Raw genomic sequence first — 20,722 nt, forward strand, 5'->3', positions numbered from 1 at the left:
AATACATTGAGCACATGACCGTGTTTCTATACGGTTCTGAACTGAACCGTGGAGTGTCACACTTGTAGACAAACGTAGTCACGTGTTACATCTGTCACATGGGTACATTTTGCAACAGGAACTCATTTAATCCGACGGCGAGTTCACAGACGCGAAACTATAAACATATCAGCAGCTTTCACAGCAGCAAGTTCAAGTCTGTGTCTCTTTCTGTTTTAAACACTTGAGAAACAATGAGAAGGCGTCACTGGAGCAGCCTGTGACGCTCAGGAAGTTTTCCTTCCCTTATTTTCACTCCTTTTTCCTCTTAGGCTTCGACTCCAGTTCAGAGCCCCTGTTTCCCCCTCCTTGTGTCATTTCCCATCTGTTCTGAGAGAAAACGCAGGCGTGTAGTTTATCAACAGGTCATATGGCCTCATCTGATTAAAATGAACAGGATCATACAAATTAGAGACCTAATAATAGTAGGCTATGCGTTGTGGTTGGTAGCTGGCAAAATGTAGGAAATGATAAGTGAGTTTTGTGCTTTCATGCTGTTTCGTTTCCACTCACGGTGGTGTATTATGGATCTGTTGTTCCTCATACAATACGCTTTTGGTTGTGGATGTCTGGACTCACACATGATTATGCAATACAAACTTTGACTATGTGGTTTGACTGTGTGGGTGTATCCGGTCTAGTAACAGTAAAGGTGTGCCCAGGTGTTCGTGGGTTGTTCATTAGTCAGGTTTGTTTTTGTCAGGCAAGTTTAATATGAAGTCATTTCCGGCTTTTGAGAAATCGCATGAACCCACACACACGTATATGTGAAAGCCGCAAACACAGGAAGGAATGTGAAAAGACAAACGCTCATAATTTTCTTTGAGCGAGGAAGAGGCAAACAATGACCGCGGCCTTCATACTGTCAAGTTAATTTTATTTGTCAATTTAAAAATCTATTATTTTATTGTCCAATTTGACTACATGGGAAAACATGAATTCAATAAAAAGTTTTACATTTCTATTTATTTGTCAATTTGTGTCAAACAATTTATTACCTAATTTTGTATTTAACTTTTTTCTAAAATTTCAAACAGTTATATTAATAGATCTATTAATTTGTCAATTTTTTTATTTTATTATAAAATGTATTATTTATTTCTTCAATTTTTTTTTTAGTAAATACTCATGAACGTATATTTGTTACAATTAAATTGTATCATTTAAATATTAAATAAAAATTGCTATATTAACGTATTCAATATCTTTCAAGTGTTGCAAACATTTGGGCCACAAATAGAGCCTTTTTCTTTATTGTTCTGTAGACACACTTTTGAGGAAATGTGTGTATTCTCATTCTAAAACATAGTGAACAGTTTTTTTTAACAAGTAGTTTCTGTTACTATTCTTATCCCAAGTCTGTCTCTAGGAATCTTTATACGTCCTACCGATGTAGCAAGACTTTCAGGTTGTTTTGCCAAAATCCCTGTTTAAACATGTTGAGGATCCACTCTGTGAAGTGGCATGAAACTGATTATGCCAAATAGATTAATTGTACACTCCCAGGAAAAAAAAAAGAAAGAAAAAAAGAGCCCGAAATGGCTAAACATTAAGCTTTTGATTGTCTTAACCACAAATTATTGGTCAGGAAATTAGCCACATTTAAGCAAATGCAATACTTAAAAAGCCATTGCTGTCTCAGAAAAACATCAAAGACAGAATGTTTTTGGCAGAATATGGGAAGCTGTGTGTGGAGTGATGAATCACAATGAAACACGAGTTGCATGGTGAAGCTCCAGAGCTGTCTCTTCGAAAACCTGGTGAGAAATATAATAATACATGCATCTCTACCACAGTGAAGCATAGAGGAAGAGTGTCACTGTGCGAGAGGAGCCTTTTTAGCTGCTGGTATTGGTGAGCTACTTCACCGTGAAAAGTCATTTAATACTTGGAGTAAAGGAGAATATTGCAGAATGGCTTGCTTCCCACAAATGAAAAGTTGTTATCTAAAGAGGAACGATCAAATGTTATTTTTCAACAAGACAATGCTCCTGCCAAAATTGCAAAGACAACCAAGAAGTAACTTGAAAACAAGTCCATCAGGCTCATATTTTGGCCTGGTCAAAGTCCAGAATATTTAGTCTCACATTAAAGGGATACTTTACCCAAAAAAGAAAATTCTGTCGTAATTTACTCATATGGTTTCAAACCTGTATGCGTTTCATGGTCCTGTTGAACACAAAAGAAGATATTTTAAAGAATGTTGGTAACCAAACAGTTGACGGGCCCCATTTACTTCCATAGTATTTTTTTTCTACTATGGAAGTCAATGGCTACCGTCAACTGTCTGGTTACCAACATTCTTTAAAATATCTTCTTTTGTGTTCAACAGAAGAAAGAATCTCATAGGGTTGGAACAAGGGTGAGTAAATGACAATTACATTTTTTGGGGGTGAACTATCCCTTTAAATTCCAACGAACTGGGAGACATTTTTCAACTACTCATGAACTGTTAGAAGCCATTAAGTGGAACAACACTCACTCTTCTTCCTGTAAAAAGCTGTCTGCAAGTTAGGGAAGGCTATTCTATGCTAAGTTCCTTTATCTACAGTATTTGTGCAATTCTTGCTTATTTCCTGACCAGTCATTTGATTAAAAGACTACTAAATATTTGGCCATTTTTGACTTGGCCCATTCCCCCCCCATGTAGGTAGTAGGTATGCAAATATAACAATGAATGCACATCAAATAAATATTCAGTTATTTAATTATCATCCAGCTCATATTGTTGTGCTGACTCGTCATCTCCGCAGTTAGTGGACCCGCCTATACAGGTGAAAATTAAAAAATTAGAATATCATGCAAAAGTTAATTTATTTCAGTAATTCAACTAAAAAGGTGAAACTAATATATTATATACACTCATTAAATGCTAAATTAGATATTTCAAGCCTTTATTTGTTATAATTTTGATGATTATGGCTTACAGCTTATGAAAACCCCAAATTCAAAATTAGAATATTGTGAAAAGGTTTATATTATAACAAAATGATAATAAATAAAGGTTTGAAATATCTCACTTTGCATGTAATGAGTCTATATAATATATTAGTTTCACCTTTTAAGTTGAATTACTGAATGAACTTTTGCACCCGTATGCACGTTTTTAATGTTATTTTTTCAGAAGTGGTCACTATAAACATATTGTATGGAGAAAAAATCAAAAGAATGTGAAAATTGCTTTTTTGTGTGTTCCACAAAACAATAAACAGCATGTGTGTGTCCATATGTGTTGTGACATTGATAGACTAAAATCTTCTCAAAGAGTCATGCTTACAATCTTGATAAGTAGCTGTACCAAATCAAAACCGTTTCCAAGCATTTGTCAGTGCCATGTGCTGAACATCCTGTTCACTTGTTCTCAAAAATGTATACACCGATATGATTTATAGAACACAAAAACACGATTCTGCTTCACATTTACCCGAGCATGAGGCCACACAGATCATTGCTCTGAATTATGGGACACATCCTGCATGCCAGACGAGAGTATCCTGGTGTCAACCGCCACCATCCTGTATTTTGTCAAACATAATCTGCTCGTTCCTCTCACTGCATACTTCTGCTCCCTCTTCACCAAAAAAAAAAACCCTTTAGCCATGCGAATGTTTGTGCAACATCTTCCAGCATTCCAAACAGTGTCCTTGGACTCACCCAAAACCCTTCCCCTTAAAAATAATTAAACGGAGAGGAGGAGGCATGGAAAGAATCTCTTCTTAATGTAGTGATGGCAAAAATATGTGATAATTAGGCCTGTCCAGCGGTAAATCCACCATCAGGCATGAGTTCACTGTCTGGCCCTTCCATGTGCACTTTGAGCTCCAAAAACAGTAGGAATAATGACTTCATGCTTTGTTTGTTTATGCGTGTGGGAGTGAAAGAGAGATTTTGAGGGGAATAGCGCAGACTTGGTTAATTAAGCTAGTGTGAAAAGTAACAGTCAGATGCCTGTAAGCAACACTGCCATGCAAAGTTGACCTTAATTCATTGGAGTGTGTGCGAGTGGCATTCTCTGCGGCCGGCCACAGGCATTACTCATAGCGCTATGCTGAGGGAGCCCTACCCACAATGTGAACAATAATACATATGTGGTGTTTTCCAATAGATTTCAACTCCAAACAGCAGAAGGCATTCCCAACTTGTCATCACAGGCTCGCCACAGCGCTCTTAAATGCCTTTTTCTTTCTGCGCAAGAATTTATTTGTCGGATATAAAGAATTTGCTATGCTATAAATTCATTTATTATTATGTATAATATGGATTTTAAATTTGTAAAAAGCAATGGTTTCTGGGTCATTCCTAGTCAGTTTGGTTGAGCAGGTTTGTTAAACAGTTTTGAAGTTCAATTTTTTTATTCAGTCTTGTCAGAGGGAGTGTCTGTGTCTGTCATAAAAACACTCTTATCAAGCTCAGGCTAGTATAACCTAATATTCCTGTTCAAATATTTCAAATGTCAAATTCACATTCTGTGGCAGTTGTCCACCCTGTTACATTTACAATGCATTAAGTAACAGAGTGGATGTTTTAATCTAATAAAGCCCATTACTAGCTAGATGTAAATTTGAGTTTAGTTTTCCATAGACTCTTGGGGGCCGTTCACAAAACACCACTTTCAACTAAAAACATTTTATGCGTTTTGGCCGTTCATTTTCATGAAAATGGTCATTTGGGGGCCTGAAAACAAGCTTTTGAAAACGGGTTTCAAAGTGCAAGTTTTTTTTAAACGATACCGTTATCTGTGTTAACTGCAAAATCGCGCATTTGTGAAAACTGTGATGTCATACACATGTGTATTACATGTTCAGTCTATGGGCCCTATTTTAACGATCTGAAACGCAAGTGTCAAAGCTCAAAGCGCAAGTAACTTTGTGGGCGGATCCCGGCGCTGTTGCTATTTTCCCGGCGGGATAAATGACTATTGCGCCTGGCGCAAATCTAAAAGGGGTTGGTCTGAAGTCGCTTCATTATTCATAGGTGTGGTTTGGGCGTAACGTGAAATAAACCAATCAGAGCGTCCTCTCACATTCCCTTTAAGAGCAGGAGTGCTTGTTCCAACGCGGATCGCTATTATAACGGCGGGTTTGCCAGCGCACGCCAGGAGCGATTCACAGCCGAGGAGACCGACGCTCTCGTCAGGACCGTAAAACACAGAGAAGTGACACTGGGGATGATGGGAGAAACCCACCCAAATAAGCTTCGGTTAAACAGGCGTATCATTTGGGTAAATGTAGCCTAATCTAGATTGTTGTTTTTTTTTAATCTAGATAGATCTTTTTCACATCTTCACGGACACAACAATGATTTCCCTCGTGTGTTAATATTTTTCCTTGTAATAATGTATGATTTGCAAAAATGAAAACTGCTGCGTCTGTTTATATTAGAGAATCAAAGTGGATGCGCGTTAACACGCTACATTATGGCAAAGCACGCGCCCTTAAAATACCATATCACTAACGCGCAACGCGCCACTGTCTTTAGACTGTTTTTTTCCTGGTCAGTGGCGCAATTGCTTTCTAAAACTGGAAAATAGCACCAGGGAAGTTTTGCGCCGGAACACGCCTCCTCTTTGCGCTGAACCGCCCCCGCGAGCGCAAGTTCATTCCCTAATTTACCGACATGCGTCTGTGGAGGGAAAAGTCCGCTGTGCGCGGGTGCAAAATAGGAATGATACATGCGTCGGTGTACAAAGTCAATTGCGCTGGGTGCAAGATAGGGCCCTATAAGCTTGTAGTGTTTCTTTACAAAGGGAGATCGCCAACTTCTGGCCTGGCATGAATAATACAGCGTTTTTAGTCGTTTAACGGATCCGTGTGAATGGGAACGTTTTAACAACGTTGTCATCTGTACATTAAAAAAACGCAAAGGAAAACCTTTTCCATTTTAGTACATCGTTGTCATGTAAACGTACCCCAAGTTGATTAGTATTGATTCCTGTTTTTTCCTTTCTGTTTCCTTGGTTTTCACGGTTTGCCAATTACTTATTAATTTTATTCTTAGGTACTAGTCATTATGAATTTGTATTGGGGAAGATCTATGCATGAAAAACCATCTGGCATGAAAGTTGATTTAATATTTGATGTAAAATATGCGTTGTTTCATGGAAACATAAAATCTACCAAACTGAATGACCATTCCACCCAAACAGCTGCACAGATGTGTGGATTATTGTATGACACTGAGAAGATTATTGGATCTTTAAGACATCTATTCACATATTTTAAAATGCCAAAAAAACGATATATTTTTCTTCTTCTAATCTCTCTCTCTCTCTCTCTCTCTCTCTCTCTCTCTCTCTCTCTCTCTCTCTCTCTCTCTCTCTCTCTCTCTCTCTCTCTCTCTCTCTCTCTCTCTCTCTCTCTCTCTCTCTCTCTCTCTCTCTATTATATTTTCTGAACCTCTTTAGACTAAGCTCTCAGCATAGCATGCATACCAGGTTGTCAATGTGTCTTCTGCCACCTTTTGTACTGATGTTTAGAGAGACTACTGAGGTAAGGCAGTATGCATGAACATATCCATATGTCTTAAAAAAAATCCATATGTTCCCTTGTGATTTTGCTTTTGTATTTAAACAAGTAATGTGTTTATTTTATTCTGTAAGAAATCTGGGCCATTACAAAAGCCATAGAGTTCAAAAGTCATGGACTATGAACATAAAAATCTAACCTATATACGGCATGAAAAAGTGCCCTTTAAAGCTGATCAGAAACATAATTCTGTATACTGTGCTATGAATGTCTATGCCAAACCTGAGCATGTAAATGATTGTGTTCTTCTGATTTGGATTCACACATTTCCCTGTTCTGCAAAGTAGTACTCAAATCCCAAACATGATTTGCCTTGAAAATCTACAGACAGTATGTGATTATGCATATGTTTGGGTTGGTTTCTAACAACAGGAGTAAAATTAAACGGGAAAAATGTCGTGGTTACCTTTTAACCACCTGTTCAGCCCTCAGGGGAAAGATTGCAACATCAGATTTATTGAAGTTTACCTCACCGCTTTAATCATAAGATGGTGACAGCAGTGCTTCTAACACACCAGACAGGTTATTTGCATAACAACCTAAATGGAAATGTATTGTTTTTTAGTGTAAAGGATGATTCAATTTAGCCTATGAGATAACAACTAATAATTTATAAAATACTTTTCTGAGCCTAAAAGCATTATACAGTATGTCTTTGGTAGTGACCTCACAAACCCGCACACATTGAGTCTGACATAAATAAGATAGAGACCACATCACTTTTGTTCTACTGTGACAACATTGAGCATTCCGATAGTAATCCATTTAAGACCCTGTGTTTTGTGACCATTGTAATAAAGGCTATTTGTCATTTTTTTGTATGCACACCTTCAGAGGCACAAATGAAGCGGAGCAGATCATTTGGTCACGAGGGGCCTGATTTCACAATACTTCTGCATTGCATCAGAGGCTTGGCATGAAGGATTACCTTGTGCCTTCCGTGCTGAAAGCAGAATTCCCCTTGTATCACCCTCTTAAATTATTTTTGAAGGGAAATTGGTAATTTATAAAGACAGTTTAGGTGTGTTCAGGTATGGGGCGGCAATCCACCCTTAATGAAACATTGTTTGCCTGTACAGCAGCACACTTGAGGCTTTTTACTTTGTTTTTGTGAGAGGGGGGGGGGGGGGGGGGGACTAAATAAGATTACGGTGATTAAATTGACCTAATTTGTATAATTGTCAGAGTAAGGTTTTATAAAGTCGTTAGAAATGTGTCTTCAATTCAGTGTAAAAAGCTGTCCTTTTTTTCAAGTTGTTATCCAGTGAAACTATCCATTGAAATGTAACATTAAAGTAAGATTGAAAATGCCATAACTTGTAAGCTATTAGCGACAACTGGTAGGCTAAAAGAACGTCCCAGTAGTACATTAAATCACGGCTCTTTCATTAGTCGAGACTCCATCTCTCTGATTGGTCGATGAGACGGATGTAACATGACGTCACGCCGATCGCTCTCTAACTTTTTCATAGATCAGAGAGAAAGCGTCACATTACACCAACCGCGTTTCCATGAGAAAGCAAGCAGCCGAGAGCCGAAAATGATTCGGTTCTGACAGGCCGTCAAACTTTGGATGTACTTTGATTTGCGTTGTCACTTGTTTTTTAATAGTTGGTCTGAAAGTATTGTATTCGGAGTGTGAAAGGGATAAACAAATAACGTTAGTTGGAAAACTCGGAGAAACACGCCATCCTCATCGGATGGACAAATCCACGATGATAGCCATGGTAAGAAATCTGACGGGTTTTGTTGCTTGTAGATTTGTTAAGCAATGTGTAATTCGCAGTGTATTGGATTATTTAATTGTTGGCTCACTATTATTCTATACGTTACTTGTCGTAAACATGAATGTGAATGTAAATTCCTGGTGTTATCGGGTCATTACGCTTTGAATGTAGTGCCGGTGATTATGCGTTATCAGACTTTTCGGTAGGTTATCAAGTGCATTTTATTCTAAACTGGTTCTTAGTTTTCTTTAACATCTCAGTCGGGTCTTTTTTTTACTGTTTTAATTTGATGTGAAATTCTAGTTTGATCACAAATATGAAAGTCGGGTAGTGAAAATGATCATTGTCATACTGAACTGGCCGTGTTGGGCACTGATATTTTATTGTGGTTTTAAGTTCTGAAAACTTTTGACTCAGATTTGTAAATATTATCGGAGTGGTATGTTTTATATTGGATTTTAATTTTAGAATATCTGAACACATTTGATACACACTTGTTGAGTACTAGCCATGTGTAGTTTTGAAAATCATTGTCTCAACCTAGTGAGCTGCTTACCTATAGGCAACATTTTTGGGCATTCAATGTACCTATTACGTCAAAAAGTGCTGTTTAGGTATGTTTTTAGGGGCCATAATGTGTGTGATTTTTATTTTATTTTTTATGATGTACTGCAGTGCATAGATTAAGCAATGTTCCCCTTTTATGATATTAATAATATTATGTTTGAGTGTCCATCCAATATGCAAACTGATTTTAGTTATTTTTTCATTTCTGCTTTTTGACACTAACTAAATTATAATTAGGCTAAACAATACATGTCATACATTGTTATGATTGTTATAATTAGTAATAATAATATACATACAAAAATGACTACTAATAATACTTCTACAGTACAGTAGTAGTATTTTTATGTATAGATATATTTGTAATATGGCTAATTTATGTTCAACTACATTTTTGTGTTACATTTAGCCTATTAAGATGCACTTTCATCACTTTAGAATCAATAATGTTACTAAATAATTTACTTTTTTGTGAATGCAGTTTTTGGGTACTGTTTTTTTTTTTGTTTAAAGACCCACCAAATAGTGCCATTTATTGGTTATTAAGAAGTGTAAAAAAACAAAACAGCTAGACTGTTTGTCGGCCCATAGCTTTAAAAGCAGTCCAGTCTTCTCTTCTCTTATGAACCCTGTCTTGTGAGTTTTCTAAGAGTAGTGCCAGTGTTAAGTTTATTCCACATTGAAAGAGCCATTCACTGCCCTTCTGTTGGTTTTTCCAGCTCTGCTCTGCCAAAAGTGGCACTATAAAAACGCTTCACTTACTGAATGCCTTGACTCACCTTTAAAACTTTCTTTCGAGTCCAGAGCCACACTCGGCTCATACTGTGTATCTTTAACTTAAAACTACACCGCTCCTTAGAGCGGCGACCCTCAAGATAATTGACAGCATATTAAAATAACACATGATGGGTGTTGCATTGAACTTGCGTGTATTTGTCTGTAGATATATGTATTATGTAATAAGTCGGCATTCAGCTAGTAGTTAATCGCATAATTAAATAATCAAAGCCAAGGGAGTGATGATCATCTTAACTAGTTATCTATACAGTGATTGTTGCCTTAACAGGCTCTCTTTCCCATGAGCCCCAGGTGAACTCGCCCTACTTTGAAGACTGCAGTTGTTTATTGAAATGACAGGGCAGAGGTTGTTTGCAGCAGGGTTGTTTATGCATGCTGTAAACTATGCTAAGTTATGAGTCTGCTCTGGTTGGCTGGTGACTAGATGAAGATAGCTCATCCTTGCCAGTGTGCATAGCTCACACATTCCTGGGCCAGTGAGAGCGGATGGGGAGGGGGGGAGGGGGGGGGGAGGGGGGGGGGGGGGTGGTGTTCGGAGGCGTACGGCTCCTACTGTAAACTTCCTGTCAACACAGTTGTCAGTGACAGGAATCAGATCTTTGTATACTCTGTCTTTCCACCCACAATCACAAACATGTAGCATACAATCGGGAGCAGGGGTCTCTTCTCCATTAGTCTTTTCATACTCTTTCCTTTTTTTTCTGGAGATTTCTTGAATCACACAGAATCTTTTTCACATTGGGCACAGATTTCTCTCTCCCTCTTGACTTTTTTTTTTTTTTTACCCTCTCAAACTCCTTCGATGTTATCGGAGTGTGCTCTCTAGGGTGTGGGCATGGACAGGAAGTGTGCACGGTATCTCTCCGAGCGGCTCTGAAATCCAAACAGGACATGTGCTACATACCCCGGGATCCACAAGAAAGACTCCAGAGCACAGTCCACATCCCGCTGCTCATTAGGACCCTTTTTAAAGCCACTCCGCTCCGTCAGATGTTTATGGAATCCAAATTAACGAGGAGACAGGAAGAGAGAAGATTGCGTGATGCAATTAAATGCAACTCTCATTATCAGAGTAATCAGAATGATGCGGACGTGTGGGAGATTGTGTGTTAGAAATCGTGCCATATCTGTTTCTATGCTGTAGACTTCCCACAATAAACAAGGTCCAGAAGTGTTTATACTGAGATGAGAAGCACATTTATCCTGTTCTCAAGCTTTTCGGCAATTTTTTAAGGATGTCAGTATGTTGATTGAGATGAATAGTTGACATGAAATGTATTTAAATGAGAGGCTATGTAGCATTTGCACTTAAAACACACTTTATTATCTAAAACTATTTAAAAGTAAATATTTTAAACAAATAAAGTTAAATATTTGTCACAGCATAGGACCTTTTAAAATTAATTAGTGAAGGCAAAAAGTGACCTAAATGGTGGTTACATAGCCTAAGATATTTGCATGTTCATGCACATTCATGTTAAAGGGATAATTCACCCAATAATGAGAATTTTCATTTTTGGGTGAAGTTAAGTATGCCTTTAATAAAATCCATTAAATTAGGGAATTCATGTTTTTCGTGAATCATAAGCTCATGAGAGCAACATTTTCAGCTTAGTCTTCTTTGTGACATTATATTGATATGTCGTGTGGCAAAGAAGTGGGAGACGAGTTGAAAGGTTATCTGCTGTCGAAATGATAGCATGTGGGTTTGTGGGCAGGCTTTTTCTTTTTCTTTTGCCATTTAGCTCTTCCCAGGAAAGGCGAAGCATCTGTCAGAGATGAATTTATGTCTAAGATAGCCACACCTTACAGGTCACTGCACCCAGATTCAGTGACTGAACGAGAGATGTGTTACATGTATTACAATGTGCCTGCTATTCAGCTACCCTTCTATTCAACCCCCATTGACTCCAGTTAAAACGCTAATAGTGTGCATTTCTGTGTGTGTTTGCTCCTGTGTGTGCGCGCGAGTTCGCACGTACCCCCTATCCAGTGTCTTCAAACAATAATTACCCATTGGTTTGACTTAAAATTGAACAGTCATTGGCGATTCTCCTCCTTGAAAACAACACCCTCGCGCTCTCGCTTTTATTCTCATGTCTTCTCCTCGCATGAATCCACAGGTGTATCACAGATTGGGTAACCTGCCACTGTGTCAAACACGCTTAAATTAGGGTGTGTGCTTGAATGCAGGAAATTAGATGAGGGTGTTATGTCTCATTTAAGCCGATGGATAATAGTGTCAGTTTGTAGCTTGGTCACGCCTTGCAGATGTTTTCCATGTGGATGTTGCGGTGTGGGTGAGTATTCCTTTAAAACCTTATCTTGGTTTTGATGTCATGGGGCAAAGAGCGTTTTTTTTTTTTTAAACGTTTCTATAAATAGAAAAAGAATAATGATATTTATATGTAAGTAGAGATTGCAAGGTAGCACTATATTGAAATTTCTCAAATATTCTGGTTAGTGTCTTGTTAAAACTCCAGCCCTAGATAATAAACTTCTGCAGTGATTATTGCCTGAACCATGCACAGACTCCACTAAAAACTCATTTTTACATTTTTATGTTCAGCTTTTTTTTAATAATTTTTTTTACTTTACTTCAAAACTCCAACTTCAAAAAAGTTAGTTAAATATTTAAATCTTTTTACTTTATTTTTGTCTTTAATAAATCAAAAACTGTTTATTCTAATCATGTGTAATTGAATACCTTTACAGCTCTAGAATTACTTTAGTTTGACATTTGCAGACGCCCGAATTAATGTTCACCTCGAATAGGTCAAAGAATGCATTCAGCATAAAAAACAGTGAGCCTCCTGCTTGTGTGAGTGATGGGAAAGGCATTCGGCACAAAGCCTCCGTCTGATGTGAGCTCAGTGAACTGAGGCTGGCTAATGAGTGGGCAACTCAGCGTGGCACTGGCCTAATGTCATGGGAATATGTTTTTCAGGCTTAAAATGCCATCTTACACAATTCATGTACCACTTGGCTCTGATAATCTTGTCTCCCATGAGCTCAAACAGGTTTTTTTTTTTCAGGGTTGTTTGTGTTAATGCTGACTAAATGACGCATATTTTCTTTTGATAACACAATACAGTAGTTTAAAGATTAACCAGTTGAGAAGAGCAAAGGTGATTGTAACCATAAGAAAACTTGTTCGACCTGTTTTTGGTAATCAATGGGGCTGTCGTACAAAGAGAAGAGACACTGAGTCATCCAGGCTTTAAAGCTTTTCATTGGACGGGACTTTGATCTGTGACGCATAGTCAAGCTATTTACCTCCTGATGTTTCCATGGGAAAGGCTCTACATAAATGGAAATATTTAATGGTAATTAAATTTGGCGGGGGGTTATATGGGTGCAAGAGGTTATTTTACTCTGGCTGTTGTTAAGTTTCAACGTTTCTGACTCAATCTGTTGCATTTTATCTTGTTTGTCCCACCTAATTAAGTTCTGCTAGGCCTACTTGTCAAAAAAGAAAACACGTCCCAGTTTAGGTAAATTGAATACACCTTTATTAAATAAGTTCAGATGTTTTGCATGTGGGCCAAAACCAGTAATGCAAGACATGAAGCATGCCATCAAGGGTGTTTAAAGACATGAAAGTTGGTTTGGGATTAAAATAAGTAATTTAAACTGTTAATCAGACATTTTAAGTTGAATTAACTTATTTTTAGTTTTTTTTCTTGTAGACTTAAAATTCCCCAAAACGTATCTCCTTATCACACAACATGTTACACCTCGTGTAGGCGTATATAGTGCAGAACCGCAGATGTGGTTTTACACAGGAAGTGCACTGTAAATCACAAAAATGTTTTGTTTTTTTTTCATATTCACATCGTCTTTGTCTGTCTCTCTCGCCCTCTCTTCCTCTTTCTAAAGGAAAGAGATTAGGACAGTCCTGTCTGGGCACTATTCACTGCGCTCTTCTTTTTTTGAACAGAAGACTGAAAAGCCACAGGAAATCTGAAATGTGGAAGGCTGTGCTGTCGTGGCTTTCTCTGGCTATTAATATCCTCCCACGCACACTGAGGACAGCAGGCCGCCCGCCTGAAATCTCGGGCCGAGGGCTCGGTTGATCCCCCATCATCTCCACGGGACTGTGAATAGCACTCGTTGGGCTGGAGGTTTCAGAATCTGCAGGTCGAAAACGGTCGATATGTGGTTTGGGATTGGGATATAACTGGCGAAATTGGACGTTAACAGGTTTTATGTGAAAATATTGCGTTATTTAAAGGATCAGATGGTTGGTAAATCATTGTGCAGCTTGTTGTCACCGTATCTTCGTAGAGTTTGCTCCTATCAAAGATGGTGTGCGTGTTTTTCTGTTGCTCAGCATGGAGCTGAACTCCAAATGAAGCCTCCACATTGTCTGACTGTTTCCTGTGTTCCCCGAGAGGAGCCATTTACAGATTTTCACACGCTCATACCCAATATACTAGTGTGTGTGTGTGTGTGTGTGTGTGTGTGTGCGTCTGTGTGTGTGTGTGCCTGCACATGATCTGTGGTTTAGGTAGAGTTCACTAGTTGTATGTGTGTGACTGCCGTATTGCATCAAAAGGGCTGCAGTGATCTCACTGGAGTATGCATTGTTTTGAAATCACTTTTGCATATGTTCCAGAGCTAGGCTATATGTGTTTGTGATCTCATTCCCGTAAATCTATTACAAAGGTGAAAACTTGAGGCACAAGTCAGTATAACTTTCTTTATTACTCACTAGCCTCTAGCAAGATGAGTAATAGTGTAAATAGTATAGTAGTATATGGAAAAAAATAAAGAAACATTTAGGCTAGCTTTTATTTAGCAAGGATGCATTAAATTAATCTAAAGTGATCGTATAAAGACCTTTTTAATGTTACAAAAGATTTGACAAATTATGTTCTTTTGAGCTTTCTATTTATCAAAAAAAATCATAAAAATGTGTTAGCACAAAAATATTATACAGCCGGTCTGTTTTCACCATTTATAGAAATAAGAAATCTTTCTTGATTTTTGAAGGATCGTGACACTGAAGACTGGAGTAATGGCTGCTTAAATTTCAGCTTTGCCATCACAGAACACACACACACACACACACACACACACACACACACACACACACACACACACACACACACACACACAATCGTTCAGAAGGCTGGTATAATTTTTTGGTTGTTGTTTATTATTATTTTTTTAATCATGGTGCTTATGCAGGTTGTCAGTTTAAATTAAGTTTGCAATATTTCCCAATTTAATTTCCTCTCGGTCTGTGCTATGAATTAAAAAAAATAATAATAATATTGTTTTCCCTATCAATCATTTTCCTTCTCTTTCGTTGAGTCTGTATCCTTGTACAGCATATTTATCATGTGCACCCTGTCAGCATAATGCGTAAAACACTGGAATCAGTGCGGGTAATGTAAGGCACATGATTCCATAAGGTTCCTGTTCCAGTCCGCTGGAAATAATGAAGAACGGTGTGTCTTCCCTTAACCGATAGCTCTGATAGAAATCATCTGTATACGGGGAAAAACTCCTGTCAATCCGCCAGTTCCAATCATCATACATAATGAAACGCACTGTACAGCATGTAGTGCGGATGTAGTCGTAATTGAACACGTACACACACGCGGCAAACGTGAATGACTGACTGCCTTATCGTACTGTAATTCTGAACAATAAAACCTGTGAGACCCCATTGTCAACTAGCCAAGATTGTGCCAGAAGTGTGTGTGTGTGTGCGCGCGCGTATGAAAGAGATAGACGTACAGCTGCCAGTCTACATATGGAAACGAGCACTTTTAAACAATGTAGATTTCATGTTCTCGCCTAATAGTTTAGAGCTGGCAAGCGAGCATTGTTAACTCGATTGTTTCAGTGTTGCAAAGGAAGCCAGCACACTTAGCGCTTTCATTCAGGCCAAAGGTTTCTTTGAACTGTTGTGTGCTGTGGTTGTTTGTTGTATGCTGCCACTGGCATTAACCAGTTCATTCATGAGCTCTTGTGTGACCACCAGTCTGTCTCGGTTACGTTTACTTTGGTGGACAGCCAGTTAAACAAAACTCATTCATTCTCTCTCTGCCGTTCATTCAATAATCATAAATAGCATTTAGAATAGCTTTTGGGTAGCCACCATGTTTTAGGGTCAACCCTCTCTTGTTTTTCTTTTAATTATGGGTAGGACTTCTGGTTTGTCTCTTATTCCAGCTCAATCACTTGAAAATAGTGGTGTAAGTATGCATAGTGTAACAATATATCGCAATTTATTGTGGATAGAGATGTTTTGTTTAGTTCACCCAAACTATTGTATATTTTAGCTTCTATGATGATTAATAAATGAAAAAAATATATATTTTATAAGATACAATATATATATATTTAGATGTAGTCAGGAGGACAGAGTGCAAGCATATTTCTGTATTTAGCAGAATCATGAATATTTCTATTCAGGCTAGTTGCGTAAACTGCTTTGACTAGTCTTACAAGTTAGTCATCTAATTTTTTTTCATTAAGACATTAAGACATTTAAGTCATTAACATTTTAAAGTCAGTTACATAAAAAGGTAGATGGGTCTTAACTTTGTGGCTATGTTGTGCTACTGGCTGGTTTCATCAAGTTCAAGATCAAACAGCGCTGATGTGGAAACCAGGAGACACATTGTGCCATGAATGAACTAGCCTAGTTATAGGCTTGAAGTCCACAGATCTTCAACATTCACCATGGATTTAATGTAGGTTACTAGGTAACCATGGAAGTTTGGTAGGAATAGTAAAATTATTTCAAGTACGTCACATCTTTTTCCAGCACTTCAAAAATCAAATATTATCATATTTAAATGTTATTTTTAATGTGATGACCAAAACATTATTTGTTCATCCTTCAAAGATTACCCCCATTTATAAAACAAATTTTCAAGATATAGGAAAACTCACACTTATTTAAAAATACAGAATTTTTGTGAATTTTGTGAACCGTTACACCCCTACTTATTACAGATGTTGATCTACCTCAAAGTTCACCTTGATTGTTCTAAATTTACACTTTTACATTACATTACTCATTTTGTAACATTTTAAGTTCATGAGTTTCTTAAACGCTTACTTTTTTATCTTAATATAAGACATAAAGAAGATATTTTTGTGTAGGCCTACATTTTATTTTTGACTGCTAAAACTAATATAATTAGGCTAGTAGTTTGCCTTAATAATGTGTATAAATAAATTAAAAAACTGTGGTTTAAATTCAAACTTTTCTACTTGTCTTTAAAAAAAAAAGGTTATAAAAAATTGCAATAATTATCGATACCGATATGAAACATCATATCGTGATATCACGATCGTCATATCACGATATGAAAAATCATACCGTGACAATTTTTTTTAGCCCTACATTTACAGTACTTTTTTCTAACTGTTTGTTATCATTTGCATTTGAAATTATCATTAAAATAAATAAATAAATAAAGAGACAGTTTACCCAAAAATGAAAATTAGGCTATGTCATCATTTACTCACCCTTAAGTTGTTCCAAACCTGTATGAATTTCTTTCTTCTGCTGAACAACACAGAAGTCAGTGGGGCCCATCAACTGTTTGGTTACCGACATTCTTCAAACATATCCTTTTTTGTGTTCAGCAGAAGTAAGAAATTCTTACAGGTTAAGAGAACAATTTCAGGGTGAGTAAATGATGACAGAATTTTCATTTTTGGGTTAACTATCCCTTTAACTCTATTTTGGCTTTGTTTAATGTAATGTGAAAATATCGTATCCTGTATCAAACTGAATCATCTTTTGTTACGCCCCCACTTGAAAATTCTGGCATCTTCCTTGGGATGTTGGTTTTTTGTTGTTTTCACATAATCTTCACAAGTCATTCCATCCATATTCAACAATTATTCACTCAGACAGAAGGAAAAGGGCCAAACACGCCACGCTGGTGAGCTGCCAGTGCAAAGTGATTGTGGGTTTGGAGGACTCTCATCCAGGAGGTTAAGGTTACCACGCTGGTCTACGTCCTGACCACCTATTACAGGCCAAACCCTACCGCAGGCTGTCTGGATGCTGTGAATGTGTGTGCGTGTGAGTGTGTCCTTGTCATTTTTGTTGAGGATGTTCTGTGAGATAACTGCAATGCACAAGTTTGATTTTAGCCGAGCGCAGACCTTGAAGTCTGTACCAGATTTCACTGCCGTTTCCTCCAGTATAAATGAATTGCCTGGGAAAGCAGGAAGCTGTTTTGCGTCAAGTTTGTTCTGGTCTTATCTTAGTTCTAACCGGTCATGCCTACCGGCTGACCCGCGTCCCTCCACTACTGAGACGCTTTTGTCACAGTTCACCAGCGGTTTATCGGGATAGTCTTGAAGCACTGATAATGGAGACAATAGTTCACTTTTAGCAGCGCTAGATAATAAAAGCCAGACCTTCATTCCACAAAAGCATTTCTCATATGAGATTAGTTTTCTAAACAGTGTTAGAGTTATTATTATTAGCACAAGATCTGTCTTTTCATGTAATTATTCTACTAAATTGTTTTTGTCTTTTGTCTTGATGTGGCCGCTAATGTACTCTGGATGTTTGCATTACAAAAGCCAGTGAAATAAACACGACTTTATGCATGTATATGTATCTATATCTTTATTTATTTTTATCATGTACATGCATTAGTAATGTTTTGCCATGCATACCATCATTTTCCAATTTCTGTCTTGGAGTTTCCTGAAAACCCGAAGTTAAAAAGTTTACAAAAAGTTTATCATTTCCATCTGTCTAAATTGGACTCCTTAAATTGTTTTTTTTTGTGTGTGTGAATTTTTTTTTTTTAACTTAGAATTTAAAATTGTAAATAAAATAAAGTATAAAATATATTTTATAAAAATATATATATTTGGTACATTAAAATTCATAAAACATTTACATTTGTAGTTTGTGTTGGAGCAAGTAAAAATAATCACAGGTCAGCAGAAAAAAAATCCAATTGTCGATTAGTGTTTGAAAATATTAAGATTGGTTGAGGTATAAGTAACCAGGAAGTCACTGTGTTTTTTGCTAAAAGCAGACGTAGGCCTATAAAAAAATTTTTACCTAGCAAGTCATATCATGACGTCTAAAAACTGATGTTCTTTGTATGTTCATACTTTCGCTATTAACTGTCAGCAATATAGCTGACAAGTTAGTGCCAGTCTGGAATCCAGTGATTCACCAGATCTGGAATGTGCAGACACAGGAAGTGATGTCACTTCCCCCTCAATCTGCCTATCTGTGCCTCTCCAAAGAAAAAAAATAGACCACCTGTCCCAGGATCAGACATGTCGCCATGGAGACATAGAGTTTCCATAGCATTCGCACACACAGACGCAGTCAGGAAAAATTTTGACTGCTTTTTAACGAGCGCTGGCATAGATGTCTGTCAGACAGGCTCCGCTGTCATTGGTGGGTTGATGTCATTGGCAAATCCGTGAACTTTGACCCAGATGGGTTTGCATGTGCCCAGGGGGCCAGAACAGGTGTTGGACATTAATGCGGCTACTAATTTTTCAGACTGCAGCAACTGATACGTGTGCTTCACTCCATACTTTCATCCCGTCTGGGAAAATTCAGTCTTTGCAGTGTGTGTGTGTGTGTGTGTGTTTGGGTGTGAGAGAGCGAGTACTGTAACTCATTAGTGTGACTTTTAATGTTCCACTCGTCTGAATGGTTTCAGTGTATCCATTCGGAGTCAGGAATCTCTCCTCTTTCACTCTCCGCTCCTCTCCGCCGTGCCTTCCCAAACTCCCATGCGCCTGCCCTACGTTTTTGCGCCATTTCTGGACCTCTCACACTCCGTCTATTGTATCCGTCCTCCTTCTCCCTTTCTTTTCAAATTCCTCCAGCACTCCATAGCCATCGCTCTCTGACCCCACCTCCCGACGGCTGCGTCTAAATGGTGCGATTGTGCGTGTGTGTGCATGTGAACGTCTGTGGAAAGTCTGACGTGAGCGCGGAGAGAGTGTGGCTCAACAGCGCTGCTCAATCCAGGAAACTCCCTTAGAACAACAAGGCATGGCTGACATCCAGAGAGCTCCTCTGGAGCCAAAGTTTGTCTCAGACTTCCCCCCTTTACACACACACTCTCGCTCAAGAAACTCTCTCACATGCGTTCGGTTCGCCCGCACTCATTTCATTGTCTCGAGAGGTTTTACTGTCTGTGTGGACACTCGATGGCATTTCGGTTCCCCTCAAGGCTGATAGACTCAGTCCGTCGTCCAACAAGAGGACCATTGTACACTCCTCTGAGTTCCAAACATTGCATCTGTGAATAGTCTTCAATCTGTTTTTGAGTTGATTTACTGTGGTGTGATTATTTCGGCTGTTAAAGATGGGTTGGCAGCATTCAAATCTGCGGTTTTGACAATGCAATAGTTGTCGAGAACCTCAGTTTTGTGGTTGCGCCGGACACTATAGCATATTGCCAAATTGTCGAATACCCCCGGTCCTCCGCGGCGTCTTTACGCAGCTGTTCCACTCTATTTGATACTAGTTTACAAGTAGCATTAGTGAGTGTGCTGTAAACCCCTGTGGTATGTCTTCTCTGATTGCTCTTCTGTTTTGGCAACCCTGTTGCTATTCTACAACTATTAGTACATAATAATACACTGTCAACATCTGAAGTTTTGCTGTTGCAGATTGATGCCAGCGGTGTAGTTGTCTAAACATTAAAAAGCACATGGAATCAAAAGGCTACAGAATAGCATATTACTTGTACTTTTACTTTGCAGTTTTTTGCAGGCATGCAACACTGAAGATTTGTAATCAAGATGTAATCAAAGCACACACTGCATGGGATTCTGTGCCCCACAATGCAATGCACTCTAGTTGATACGCTATCAGAGTTTTTTGGAAAGAAATTAATACTATTTAGCAAGAATGGAATAAATTAATCAAAACAAGTGACAGGAAAGACATAATTTCAAATAAGCTCTTGAACTGTCCATTCATCAAATAATCCTGAAAAAAAAGTATTTTAGTTTCCACAAAAATATTAAGCAGCACAACTGTTGTCAACACCGATAATAATAAGAAATCTTTCTTGAGAACCAAATCAGCATATT

At 38.0% G+C, this 20,722-nt stretch overlaps 1 protein-coding gene across 2 annotated transcripts in view; it reads left to right on the top strand.

Annotated features, from left to right (window-relative positions):
* Window positions 1-20,722, top strand: part of tnfrsfa (tumor necrosis factor receptor superfamily, member a) — a 37,624-nt gene that overhangs the window by 4,374 nt on the left and 12,528 nt on the right. Inside the window, exon 1 of one of the 2 annotated variants that reach the window (XM_079586118.1) lies at window positions 8,032-8,290. The exons of the other annotated variant lie outside the window; for it this stretch is intronic. Coding sequence (XP_079442244.1) covers window positions 8,264-8,290 — 27 coding nt within the window. The 5' untranslated portion in view covers window positions 8,032-8,263. Of the gene's footprint in view, window positions 1-8,031; window positions 8,291-20,722 lie in introns of those variants that run through there. 2 annotated transcript variants of the gene reach the window in all.

This window comes from Phoxinus phoxinus (genome assembly GCF_949152265.1).
Source record: "Phoxinus phoxinus genome assembly, chromosome: 17".
In the NCBI taxonomy this organism is placed as follows: domain Eukaryota; kingdom Metazoa; phylum Chordata; class Actinopteri; order Cypriniformes; family Leuciscidae; genus Phoxinus; species Phoxinus phoxinus.